The 13,661-nt window shown below is 45.8% G+C and overlaps 2 protein-coding genes across 2 annotated transcripts in view; both read left to right on the top strand.

Annotated features, from left to right (window-relative positions):
- Positions 1-13,661, top strand: part of TKFC (triokinase and FMN cyclase) — a 160,780-nt gene that overhangs the window by 104,570 nt on the left and 42,549 nt on the right. The gene's annotated exons all lie outside the window — the stretch shown is intronic.
- On the top strand, positions 3,597-7,787 carry LRRC10B (leucine rich repeat containing 10B). The gene has a single exon (XM_083498336.1). The coding sequence runs from the start codon at positions 5,583-5,585 to the stop codon at positions 6,471-6,473; it is 891 nt and encodes a 296-aa protein (XP_083354462.1). The 5' UTR covers positions 3,597-5,582; the 3' UTR covers positions 6,474-7,787.

Genomic DNA, 13,661 nt, shown 5'->3' with positions numbered 1-13,661 from the left:
CTAAACTTCTCTACACTTGTCCTTCCTAGGATTAGTATATGGTATAAATATTCCACTAATACAATGGGTGGATGAATGCTGTGACCTTGAAACACAATGTCTTGTGTTGCAAAAGCACAAATATCTCCTTCATATACAGTGGTACCTCAGGTTACATACGCTTCAGGTTACAGACTCCGCTAACCCAGAAATATTACCTTGGGTTAAGAACTTTGCTTCAGGATGAGAACAGAAATCGTGCTCTGGCAGCGCGGCAGCAGGAGGCCCCATTAGCTAAAGTGGTGTTTCAGGTTAAGAACAGTTTCAGGTTAAGAACAGACCTCCAGAACGAATTAAGTACTTAACCCGAGGTACCACTGTACATCTAGGACATCTTTCTGTTGCACTCTTCCAACAACGCTGCTATGTATACACTGGATTTCTTCAGTTCCCAACAACTATAGTGTAATAAAGGTTGTGTGTCACTCTGCTGAGACTGCAATCAGACTCATTTCAGGCCGTATCTGGTACAATGTCCCCATACCAGTACCACTAGCATGTTATTCTCAGTATGCTAGTTAACATTTGCCTGGTGGCAGCAAATATATTTTATCTTTCTGATCGTGGTATAGAGTTAGAAACACACACACAGAACACTGAAACAGTAGGATCTTTTGTCCCCTGCAGGGTGTGATATAACACCATATAGTAAGGGTTCCCATATGTCCTTGTACTGTGAAACACAAATTCACCCACCTACATAGCTAGTAGGGTACAGCTTCTTTCATGCATTGTGCAATAAACATTCACACAGTTGGGGAGCATTGTATGTAGTAGTGGGAGGTGCATGCAGAGCTGGAATTCCCTGTATCCTTTAATTGTGTGACCCATATGAAAAGCCTATTTCTCCTGTGGCCAGGAATAGTAAAGACAACACACACACACACATACTGTACCCTCCCCTCCTCACTGTTACATGAACGCAGTCTCCCTTTCCCTTTTCAGCATGGAACTGACACCTTGATTTCTCTTTTCTTTCAGGTGCAATGCACACCATTTCAGCTCTGGTTCTCAGTTTTCTGCCCAGTATTAATAGGAGTCACAGTGTACTGCTTTCCTTTTTCCATTTCTCACATTTCTCTCTGTGGATGAGTTTTCACTCCTAGTCAATGTTTCATGAGCTGGTGGCACAGGCTGCTCCAACACTGAAAAGAAATACTTCTCTCAAATGTACCACACACGTTGCAGCTTTAAGCTCAGCGTAATGATATCTGGCATCAGATCAGTTTCTCATTGTGCCTTGGAATGTGACAGCATGTCTGATCTCTTCTTCAAACTAGGAGGAAACTGAGATGGTTCTGCCACATACACACCTCAGCATGTTGTTGTCCTAGGACCTAGATAGAACTCTCCTTGAACTTAGTTGGTGCATGGAATGCATTTGTTGCTTGATAATGAAAGAGTTTAATGCAAGCCAAGATGATTCGAAAATGGGGCAAAAGGAATGGCTGGTTTTTGCATGTGTGTATATAAAGAGCTAGCATGGCTATAGCTTTTAGGACAGCTTTTGGGATGGGAAAAGAAAGCAGTAAAAAAGCAATTTAATTTAAATCCTTAGTTCATTAAGGGTACTATCGGGTTCTCTCTGTGGCCTCATGGTGTGACTGTAATATTGCAAGCAAAGGTTTTCATTAGCCTGGTGCCTCTGAGTGCCAATAAAATGTTTCCTTACTTTTAACTTTTTGCTCCAAAACTTTCTCCCAGCCATCCATAGTTTAACTTCTTTGAAATTTTTAGATTGTTATCTGATGCCACCTCTTTCCTTTCCTAGTGAAGCTATGCGGGGCTAACTCCATTAGAAGCTCGCCTTTAAAAACCATTTCCTTCTGCTATTTGATCATTTCTGGGCTTGGGTTTTGTTTTGCTTTCAACGTCCTCCTCTCACTTGTCAGCCAGCACATGACTAGAAGAGTCCTGTACGCAAGGATCATCTCCTCCCGCTTTCATAACCCTGACATCTTCATCTTTGCATACACCCTGCAGAACTGCACTCTCTTCTAGGCTGTTCTCTTACATATCTAATGTGCTGCCTGAGCCTCCTTCTCTGCTCCCTCCCTCCCACTGAATATCTGTGTTTATATTTCCCCAGATGGATTAGTTGCATTTTCTGAAGATAGTCAGCCCATGCTGTTTCTTGTCTTCAACTTTTGAGTGAGTAGGGGGTTCTTGTCCCAATTGGTGTTTTGTTCTACACACTTGTGGGTGGGTGGGTGGGTGGGTGGGGAGGAGTGTCTTCCACATTTGTAGAAGCCTATATAACATATGCTGCTGCTATGTGTGCATGTGCGCAAGGGGGAGGGGCAGAGGTACAGATCTGGACACACTGGGCCAAAAGGGTTCCCCATTCCACTGTATGTGGTGTACTGGATGACAATGATGGCAATTTCCTGAAAAACGGGCTACTGCTTCATGGTTAGCTATACATAGGAAATATAGAAGCTGCCTTACACTTGGTCCATCTAGCTCAATAGTGTCTACACGGACTGGTGGCAGCATTCCATGGTTGCAGGTAGAAGTATCTCCCAGCCTCATCTGGAGATGCTGGCAATTTAACCTGGGATCCTTGCCATGCAAAACAGATGCTCTACCACTTAGCCATGGACTCTACTATACTAGAGGGAAGTTAAAAATGGGTATGAATATATGGATCAGATCTGCAACATCAGCTGGTAACTATGTCTGCAGAAGGCAGAGAAGTCTACATATAGCTCTGGAAAAAGAATCCCCATCACCTTTACAACCATCTGGAGTGAGAATAATTCAGAGCGAGTGTCACTCATGACGATGGAGATATAGATATATGACTGAGGGGGAGTTGGTACTGAAATAACAAGCCTACCAATGGGAATACATTAATATAGTTCATGGGGAATAAGGCAGTACTGATCTGACTGTGTGCTAAGCAAACTCTGTGTATAGAACTCTGAGGTTCTGATGTGCCTGCAAATAAAGTTAATGGAAAAACAACTGCTCATTTTTATGGGAGCTAGACCAAGATCTGAAAGAGCCTTATTTTTCTCATCCTCTGAATCTGCATTTATCATAAATGTAAGCCTCTATTTTATGGATGGGATTTGTAATTTATGCATTTTAGGCAGGTGCAGGAATTCTTTTCTACACAATGTGGCTATGGCCACATATTTACTCTATAACTCATGTTTAAACATCCTCTTTAATATTAGGGTTTCTGTATCTTAAAGTTTACTTCAAGGGCAGAAGGCTGATTTAGGGTGCTTTGCTAGTCTATGCACCAGATCAGAAACCAGTGGCATGTAAGGGAGCAAATCTATATTATTATTTTGAAGTCATGCATAGGGATTCTTTTCACATGATAATCAGTTCTATGTGACAGCTTAGAAATTTGAAGTCACCAAGATTCCTGAAGCAAGTTCTCTTAACTTAAATAGCCAGTCTTCAGCTGCCTGAATGTAAATGTTTAGCTCTTGGTTCACAAACTTACTTCTGTGTGTTAACTGAATGAAATCTAGTGTTTTCTATACGAAATACAGATTTTATATAACCAGAGGCCAGAGTCTTCATACAACTATTGTACCTTTTAATGGTTTGCTTCCTAACCTGATACTATATTTGTTGCACTGACTTCCAGCAGCAGATGCGACGAACTGACGTAATACGACAATCAGTGCCAAATGCGCACAAGAAGTCTGTGTGGATTCGCTTTTTATAGATTGTTGAAGTACTCAAAAAGCTACTTTTGCCAGCAGTGCCTTAAAAACCAGCTCATGCGGAGTTCTGCATCTACTCTTGTGGCTTTTGCACCAGAACTTCGGCACATGGCACCACAGCTGCAAATCACTGCAGGCTGTGGATACCATCCAGCAAGGAGCTGTGACAATGGGCCCTCAGTTTCTCAGCTGTAAATTGTGAAGAGCAATCTTTCAGTTGTTACAAGGATCAAGCTCTTTAAAAAGGAGTAAGTCTGATAAGTCTGCTTACTCAAAAGTAAGCCTCAGTGGACACAATGGGGCTTGCTCCCATGTGACTGGGTGCTGTTAGTTTCCAACCAACAGATGCCACCCTGCAGTAGTAACACTCGTGTGTACCTTCTCTCTAGGGAATCTGTGGCAGCAACATTACAGTACTGGAAAGCCTTTTTGCTTTGCAGTGTGGACTTTGGGTGCTAAGGGGAAATCGACCCGTCGTCCCTACTGTGGTTGTTGCTGCAGCTGCCGCTGCTTCCCACTCCCGCCCTTTTGCAGCCCCTCGTCACATGGGCGTAGCCAGGGGGGGGGGGGCGCGCAGCTGCAGCTGATAATAAAAATATCAATTGCATCGCAGATAACTCTGCTCCCCGCACTAACATAAAGCCTGCACCCCCTAATAAATCCCGGTTACGCCCATGCCTCGTCCTCTCTCACTCGGGACTCTCCTTCCTGGCTTCTGTACCTTCCGGGCGCCACACGCAGAAATGGACCTCGCCCCGAGGGGGGGGCAAATCTCCTCCACGTCCCTGCATCTCCTAGTCGCGGGTGGGGGCGGGGCGGGGATCGAAGCAACGACCAACCTGCACCTGTTGAATTGCCACCTGTTAGCGCAGCAGTTTGAAGGGGCGGGAGCCACGTGCGAGGCGGTGCTGCCTATGGCGGAGCCGAGCGGGGCTTGTAGGGCGTGGAGAGGAGGGAGCCGAAGGGGGTGTGTAGCTGGGACGAGGCTGCCGCTGCTGCGGGCGAGCGAGGGAGGGGCGGGGCCGTTAAAGGAGCCCTCGCGCGAACGTCTCCCCCCTCCCCTTCGAATAGGGAGCCACAAGGGCCGGGGCCACGAGGCGTGGCTTCTCGCTCCCCCCCCCCCCCACAGAGCCCTCACAGCTCAGTTAGCCGGATTGGTTTAAAAAAACTCCTCCACTCTTCGCAGGCTGTGTGCCGCGGGGAGGGGGGCGGCGGCGGCGAACGAGAGCGTAGTCCCGCCCCGTCCGAAGCGTCGGGCTCTGCCATAGGCGGGCGATCCCGCGTGGGGGTTTCCATGGCGACGAGTCGCTAGGCGCCGGGCTCGTGTGTGTGGGAGCCGAGCTCAGACCTAGCAGGGAGCCCCGGAGCGAGAAGCCGGGAGGGCCGAGGTCAGCGCCTGTCTGGACGGACGCGCGACGGGGCCACGCGAGCGGGGTCCCTGCTGAGGACGGGAGCGGCTGCTCTGTCCCGGTTGCCCTCGAGGAGGGAAAGGTGGGCTGCGAGAAGAGGCGGCAAGCAAGCAAGCAGCTCTGGAGCGGGAGTTTCGTCCGCCCCACGCGCCAAGAAGCTCCTCTCCCGCCCTCAAGGTCCCAGGAGCGCAGGGGGCCGCCACCAGACTCCGGAGGAGGCCCAGCTCCGAGGGCAGGGAAGGTGTTCTGAGGGACGAGGAGCAGCAGGAGGTGGCGGCAGCATCAGTTCCAGCCCTGGCAGGGGGAACCATCATCCAGCGAGCCCTGGTCCTAACCCCGGCAGGCCAGCCTGGTGGTGGGCAGGGACCTCGGTGGTTGCCATGTCTCCTTGGAGCCCAGCGGGCAGAGGTGGTGGCCTTAGTCCTGCTAGCAGCAGCCTGCCTTGGCTATGAGGATGGGCAGTGGCGGGTCCTCGGGGAGGGAGGAGCGGCTGCCCTCAGCTGCGGAAGAGCAGCTGAGTGGCGGGGATCAGATGCTGGAGCTCTCTGGGCGCCACTTGAAGAAACTGCCCTTGCCAGTCTGTGCCCTGGGCACCCTGCAGAAGCTGTACATCAGTGGCACGGGGATAACGGAGCTGCCTGAGGAGATCGAAGGGCTGCAGGAGCTGCGTATCCTGGCCCTGGACTTCAACAAGCTGGAGGAAGTGCCCGAGGCCCTGTGTCGCCTGCCCAACTTGACCCGTCTCTATCTGGGCAGCAACCGCCTCTTTGGGCTTCCCGCAGAATTCTGCCAGCTCACCACTCTCCGTTGCCTGTGGATTGAGAGCAACTACTTGTACCACTTCCCTCGGGTTTTGCTTCAGATGCCTTGGTTGCAGTCCCTGCAGATGGGAGACAACCGGCTCAAAACACTGCCCAACGGCCTGCCACGCATGAGGGGACTTCGTGGGCTCTGGCTGTATGGGAACCGCTTTGAGGAGTTCCCCAAGCCTTTGCTTCGCATGACGCAGCTTCACATCCTCGACCTTGACCGCAACAAGCTGACTGAATTCCCTGACCTGAGCCACCTGCGGAAACTTCGGCTCTTCTCCTACGACCACAATCCAGTGGAAGCACCACCCAATGTGGCTGACACAGTCCTGGTAGTGGGCGAAGGGGCTCAGGAGTTTCTGGAGGCTAGGGAGGAACGTCTCCAGGCCCTTCGGGAGCAGGAAGAAGAAGAAGAGCAGGAGGAGAATGAGTCTGAAGTTCTGCAGGCCCAGATGAAAAATGACTCCTCCATGTTGGATGATGGAGAGGGAAGTTACTGTGCCCAGGAATGTTCTCCAGAGGAGACATGAAAGGCTACAACAGTTAACATGGCTGCAGCTGTAAAAATAAAAATCTGATGGATGTTGGTAGGCTTTTGGCTCTACTGCTTGACAGGGTATTAGGAGCTGGGCATGCACTAGGCTCAGGAGGAGCCACCATCTTTGAGGCAGGTTGATGGGACCTTGGCAATCCCTTGTAAAGAACACATGACAGCAACTCATCAGAAGGCTTGCTGTCTTTTTTCTATGTGGAGCCATGCTTGACCCTAGCCCATATAGCTGTAATGCACTATGGGTAACTTGTAAGCACCCTACCGAGTCCTAGGACACAAGGGATGGGAATAGGAGGTACTGTATAGGAAAAATTATTCTCATGATGGATCATTTCCTTGCATCAAATCTTTGAAATGCTAGTCCTTTTGATCCTCGCTCAAGATATGGGCAATGGTCACATCCTGGTGGAAAAGTACAACCTGCCTCTCTCTGGGCAGTAATCACCTCCTTGGGCTTCCTGCAAAATTCTGCCAGCCGAAGACTTGAAGTGACTTTCCTGTGCTGCTCTGAGAGTCTGGTGTATCTTTGGGCGATTCCTTTCTGGTTGTCTGGTATGCTACAATGAGTCTCAACAAGTCAGGATAAAGCCATTTTGTTCTCTCCCCCTTCCTACCTATTCTTACCCACCTTGAACTCTGAGCCCTGGAGGGCTACAGAGTTGAGTGTGTGAATGTAACATCTTTTTTCATCCCAGGATTTTTTTATCCTACTACTGGAATTAGACTTGGAAAGAGAAACGTCCTTTGGACTGCTCCGTCCAGCTGTCAGGTTTGAGAAGAAGCTCATGCGAAAGCTTTGTTTGTGCAGAGAGCTCCCGGTCCAGGAAAGAGCTTTGCCTCCAGTCTTTGTATGGTGGGAAAGGAGCCTTGTGCCTTGCCCTGCTGCTTTTCCTGACTTTTTATTCCCTTAAAAGGGCACAGAAGCAAAACTGGTATGACCTGGGCCACTGCAGACTTCTTGTGGGTCTTGGGTGGATGGGTGGCAGCCACAGAACTTTCCCCCGTCTCGGAAGGTGGCAGGTTCATTCTTGTGGGGGCTGTCAGGCTAGATTTGTATTAAATCTAAGCAATAAAAGCATGTCTAAGAAGGGAGTAAGAAAGGAGGAATGTGGGGAGGGGGGCACAAATTCTCAGGGAGGTTTCTCCAAAAGCAGGAGACCAAAGCTCTTGGGCGGCATCAGGGGCTATTTTTAAAGAGTATTGTAAACAAAATTATAACACCTGGTGAAAGGAAGCAATGTTCTCAGGCATTCATGTTGAGATATATATGTATATAAACGTCTTTTTCCTCTGCCTGTTTCAGCACTCCACTCTTTTTTGCACTTCTTTTTCCGTCTCCCTGATACCTCTTTGCTTCCGACCCCCTCCCGCTGTTCTCCTCCCCTCCATTGCTCTCCACTGTTTTTTCCCTTCCTCTCTCTTCCAGCACACACCTCTTTGTCAGCTGTCTTCAGTCCCTCTCTGGACCAATTCCACTATGTTCAGCCTCAATCTCGATATCTCTGTTGGCATGGCATGGCTATCCAAGCATTGCCAAAGTTAACATCTTTGTCTTGGAATGAATTTTAAAGAAGCAATGGGTGTTTATGCTATGCTTCTAATTTTATTACAGTTTATTTCTCTTCCATTGGCTGACTGCCACAAAACATTGTGCTACTTATGCCATCTCTTTTCTTTCCCTATATACCGCCCCCACACCCAGTTTTGAAGTTTCTGATGGGAGTGGGGGAAGGATTCCTCTTCTGTGGAATGTTGTGCAAAGAGACTGAATGCAAAATATCTGTGTCACTTTGGGGTTGGTTTCAGAGAGGTGATTCATACAAAATGTTTTCACACTCTTTATCAGTTCAGCCACATGATCATCCTAACCCGCGCCTTTAAATAAATCTATTACCCTAGATCTGTGGTTACACACCTGGGAATGTCATGTGCAGAGTTTCCACCTGACAGCTAATGTGGTGTTGTTTACAATTGAATGCCACTGAACTACTGGCAATTATTGTCAGAATCCACTTCCATTTTTAGCATCGTACAGTTAACTGCAGCATGCTGATTGTGTGAATAGGCTTCTGCCTGAACTCTTGGTTTGCATAGTGTCTTGACGAACTGCAGAGTTGGCAGGAACCAGTTTGAGCTTTATGCATTCTACTCCAATTAGGTCAGTGTTTCCTAAACTTTTTTGTTTCTCATTAAGAGTCTCAGCAGTTGTCTTGTTTTTATTGGGGTAACACCTTTGATTATTCTCGCTGAGAAATAATTACTAACAAGCCTGCAGTGCTGAATTACCCCCATCACAACATCTGATGGGAAGTGTTTGTGTGGCACAGATGACTTTTGAGAATGAAAGGCCCTGTTGTTAGCTTGATTTTAATGTTATGTCCTTTTAACTAATAATTTTCCTTTCTAGGATGTTATACAGTATTCTAAAAGACTTGAAATAAGTCCTTAACGTCATATGTCACACATCTCCTTTGGTATTAAGGACAGTCCACCTTTGACAAAGTTATCCTTGGTAGCCAAGCCGTAAGGGCTATGGGAAGGTGCAATGGGGAAAGGTGCAACAGCTTTACTAATAATGTGGTGTGGCCCATACAGTGAAGAACAACTGAGTATTTATAGTACAACAAAATGGCAAGAAAGGGATGATATTCTGATGACTAAATGTTATTGGGGTTTATTTGTATGTTTGGTTACATCCATACTAGTTTTATTTAAAGGTGCTGAAGTATTGCCTTTCTGAAATTAGCTGGAAACAGAATTAAAGTGGTAATTATACCTGGTACTAACGATAGCACTATATTAATCGCAATGCCCATCCCTATGATAACGTCCCAAATATCTAAGATATTTACTCAGAAGTAAGTCCTATTACGCAAAGATCCCATGTGACTTTAATTAGAAGCTTCCACTTTGTAGTTTAAATTTCCAGTTGCTTTATGGGTTTTTTTAATGAGCCTTGGCTTTGCTGATGAATGACTCCTTAATGAATCAGTGCCTTTCCTCCAACAGGCTTGGGGACTTTAATATCTGATTTCCTCTATTCTTTCTTTCTTTCTTTCTTTCTTTCTTTCTTTCTTTCTTTCTGAAATAGAGCTGTTTTGCAATTAAAAAAGTAAAAGAAATATTAAGGGGAGGAAAACAGTATCTAAAATGCCCACTGGTGGGGAGCAGGAACTGATTTAATTAAAGGGCAAATGAATCAATAATGCCCAGACCATATTGAACAGTGAGCAATTAGAGGCAAAAGCTGCAAGGAAGAAGTTTCTAATTAAAAGCACAATGGTGTGAGAAGTCTCAATGGAGCTGTGCTTGCTGAAAGAAAGCTAGTGCTAACTTCTTTTATTATCCTTTTTCTAAATGAAGAGAATCACCACAAATCAGGTCTGGAGGAAACAGACCACACAAGAGAAGTAGAATGCATCATCTGGATCATGGGTGGGCAAACTAAGGCCCGGGGGCCGGATCTGGCCCAATCACCTTCTAAATCCAGCCCGCAGACAGTCTGGGAATCAGCGTGTTTTTACATGAGTAGAATGTGTACTTTTATGTAAAATGCATCTCGGGGTTATTTCTGAGGCCTGTCTGGTGTTTTTACATGAGTAGAATGTGTGCTTTTATCTAAAATGCATCTCTGGGTTATTTGTGAGGCATAGGAATTCGTTCATTATTTCCCCCCCTCAAAATATAGTCCAGCCCCCCACAAGGTCTGAGGGACAGTGGACCGGCCCCCTGCTGAAAAAGTTTGCTGACCTCTGATCTGGATCATTGGTAAAAAGTGAATGAATGAATGAATGAATGAATGAATGAATGATGGCAGTTCCAGACTTAATGGCTAGTGTGCACTTGAGGCACTTAAAAATATTAAACCCTTTAACCCAAGTACAGTTTTTGAAACCATTGTTGCTTACTGTCCCTGGCCACTCAAAGCCAAGTAAAATCAAAATGTTTTACACTGCTTTGAGAGGATGCTTGCTCAGACTCCCTTAAGTCTTCGGGGGTGTTCCACAGACAAAGGGCAACCACTAAGAACACCTCTCTGTGAGTGCTGTGAATGTTAAACTTGAGAGGGTGCTTCCAAATATTATTGGAGCTTACAGTGAAGCAGAGGGATGGAGGCCATTGGTCAGGTATGTTTGGCCCAGTTTGTTTAGGGCTTCATAAGTCCCAACACATTAACAGTGTGATCCTGCACATGCCTACCTGGAAATAAACCCCACTTGAATTCAGTGGAACTTACTCCCTGGAAAGTGTATATAGGACTGCAGCCTAAATTTAGCCAGTAAGGCAGTAAAGAGCCAGTGCTGATGGTCTATCATGGGTGTCATATGCTTCTTGTGACCTTCAAAAACCGAGAAGTGATGTTTTCTACCAGCTGACATTTCTGTGCTACTTTTGAGGGGCTTACCCACAGAAAACACAGCCACCTAACGTAGAAATGGTTAAGTATTAATTCTGAGCTGATCTTAAAAGAAAAGGCTGCAATAGAGCTTAAGTCAAGGATTCACTTGAGTGTCTAAATTTGGATAAATAAATCCAGGAGCACCTGAAGACAGTGAGCCTGATAGTACGGAGTGTGCTCAGAGTGTCAAATTCTGTCCAGGTCACATGATCCTCCAGTCTTTGTTACGTCAATCATGCCTGGACATAATTACCATCATTTCACCTCTCACCCAGCTCCCTAAATTGAAGAAATGAAAAAGATAGAACTTGTATGCCATCTTTCCAAGAAATGCCCAGGGTGGTGAACTACACCCAACTTTGCTCATACGGCAAAATCTGTTCAGCCTTGGCAGCAGGTATTCTTGGCAGGGTGAATGTCAGAGCTGGATTATTCGGAGAGCTGGATTGAGAGCTGCAGTGATATGGTAGCCAGAGAGCCTGAGCTAGGAATTGGGTGAAATCACTAGGTGGCCAGAGGCAGGCAAGCTACGTTCTCTCAGCTTAATAACGGGGGGATAATAGCACTACCCCTGTTTTTCAAGGCCATAATAAAAATTACATCATGATGATAATAATAATAATACAATAATGAATATATTTATTGTTTATTCCCCCAATGCACAAAGTGCTTACAATAGTGATAAAGAATAATAAAGCACATGTAAATAAAAATACTGCATGACAAGTGCTTTTAACATTTTGACAGTGCTATATCCATTTTAATTGATGCAGTTACTATTCCTTTAATGACCTTGAGAGTCTCTTCAGCCTTGCTGTGGAGCAATAAGTAGAGGCAATTTCAAAAGTGCTCCAGCGCGAACTTGCATTTCATGTTGTAGAATAACATTGCTTTGGTTACAAACAAAGCTACTGTTTTATATTGCCTTGGGATCTGGAGTTCTTTGTTTGGGATGGAGGTACCACTGAGTCCTTGTGAGAAGCTGTGGCCAAACAATGTTGTGAGCGACTAGAGAAATGTTTTCATTTGTTTTCGTTTTAAGTTAGTTGGTTTGGGCATTTTAGGGAAGATTTATTCATGAACTGTTTTTCCAGGCTCATTCTTTCACAGAGGCATTTTCTTTGTATCCAGAAATATTGATGCAGCTGCTAGAGATTACCAACTGCAAAATACTGGTTACCATTGCTTGATGCCTTGCAGGTACTGAAGTGCTTTTTATTCTGTGGGAATACTGGGAATTGCAGAATTCACAGGGCCTTGAACTCTCAAGTTCATGTTATCTGTGCCTAGCATTCAAGAGTCATTAAGCCAGAAATGGGGCAGTCAAGCCCTCCCCCTGCTCTGTTAGGAGTTTGTGTAATTTTTATTTTTTAAAAAATCAGTGGGAGAATGCTAAAATAACACTTCCTGGCTTTTGCATCCCTAGGTTCACTTTATTTTTAGATCTCCCACTCTCACCCTTCCTCTTCCTCCTCCTCTTCCTCTCCCCAGTATTTTTCATACTTTTTGGGTGCTTTTTTTCTCCACTCCCAAGCTTAAAGAACCTTTCAAAATCATGCACATTCCAGCTGGTGAGGCATTGGAATGAAAAGCACATATTGGGAAGCTTATTATAAAATCTGAAGTTGGCAGCACTTCTGCTGTGTTTATTCAGTAGAATTTGCACTTAGTTGTGGCTCTTTGAGAGTCCCGGATTTTGATCTTCGTTGTCTTGACACGGCATTGTTTTGGCAGCCCAAATCTTTTCCTCTAGCTTGTGTGAACCTTTGGAATGCACTGCACTGGATGTTAACGTGACTAAGTAGCTCATGTAGAAGTCTGTAGGAATCCATTTTGGAGTCTCCGCATCTCATTCCAGGATGACTCACTTTTGCTGTCATTATGCCAACCCTCTTTTCTCTCTCTTTCAGCAATATTATCTCTTTTCTTTCTCAATCCCCTATCTTGTCCCTCCTTCTACTAAAGTCTGTCATGATGTACAAAGATTGTTACACCTTCATGATCATGCATGACTAGGTGTTGTACTGCACAGAGTGGCATCCTCAGTATATTCTTCGTCTCAGAGCTGGGCCATCCAGCCACTGTTAAAAGTATTGCTATTGGCTTTCCCTTGTGCCCTTGTGCCCCTGCTCTGTACTGTGTCTGACTGAGCCATGTTTTCCCTGCCCCTACAGGGGGACCCATGACTTTTTTTCCAGCTGGAACTCGCCAGAACTTAGTTCCGGCACCTCTCAGGTTGGCGCCATTGCCATTCTAGTAGAACAAGGGAGGCGTTCATAGTGAACTCCAGCGCTTCTTTTTCTAGAAAAATAGTACTGGGTGTACCCCTCTTCCCATTCTGTTTTGTGTAGAAATACCTCAGGGGGAGCCATGAAGATATGACACCTCAGCTATGCATGCTCACTAAAGGTCAGGCTTTATAATGATGTTTAAGACTCTTACAATGACAAGGTATGCATGCTTAGGTATAGTTGAGAGTGTGCTCCATACAAAACCCAAAGAGATAGAGTATGTGTTAAAGTGTGGGGCATAACTGTCTCTTGCAACTTTTGACAGCTATGTTGTTTTCTTTCTGAGTGAAACTGGGGGCCATTTCCCCCACTCCTTGTTCAGAAATGGATAGGGCTGCCATGGGTCCCATAGAATTGCTTTGGTGGCTAGATCTGGCCTCTCTTCTACCACGTGATCATCCTTTGTACTTATGATCACTAATTCTGAGATGAACGTAAAGGGTATGCCTTTTACCTCATGAATTTGTTTTTCAAA

This window comes from Podarcis liolepis (genome assembly GCF_965112155.1).
Source record: "Podarcis liolepis genome assembly, chromosome: 1".
NCBI classification, from domain to species: Eukaryota; Metazoa; Chordata; class Lepidosauria; order Squamata; family Lacertidae; genus Podarcis; species Podarcis liolepis.
Note: the sequence above shows the minus strand (reverse complement) of the source record. Positions and strands in the feature narration are given on the sequence as shown.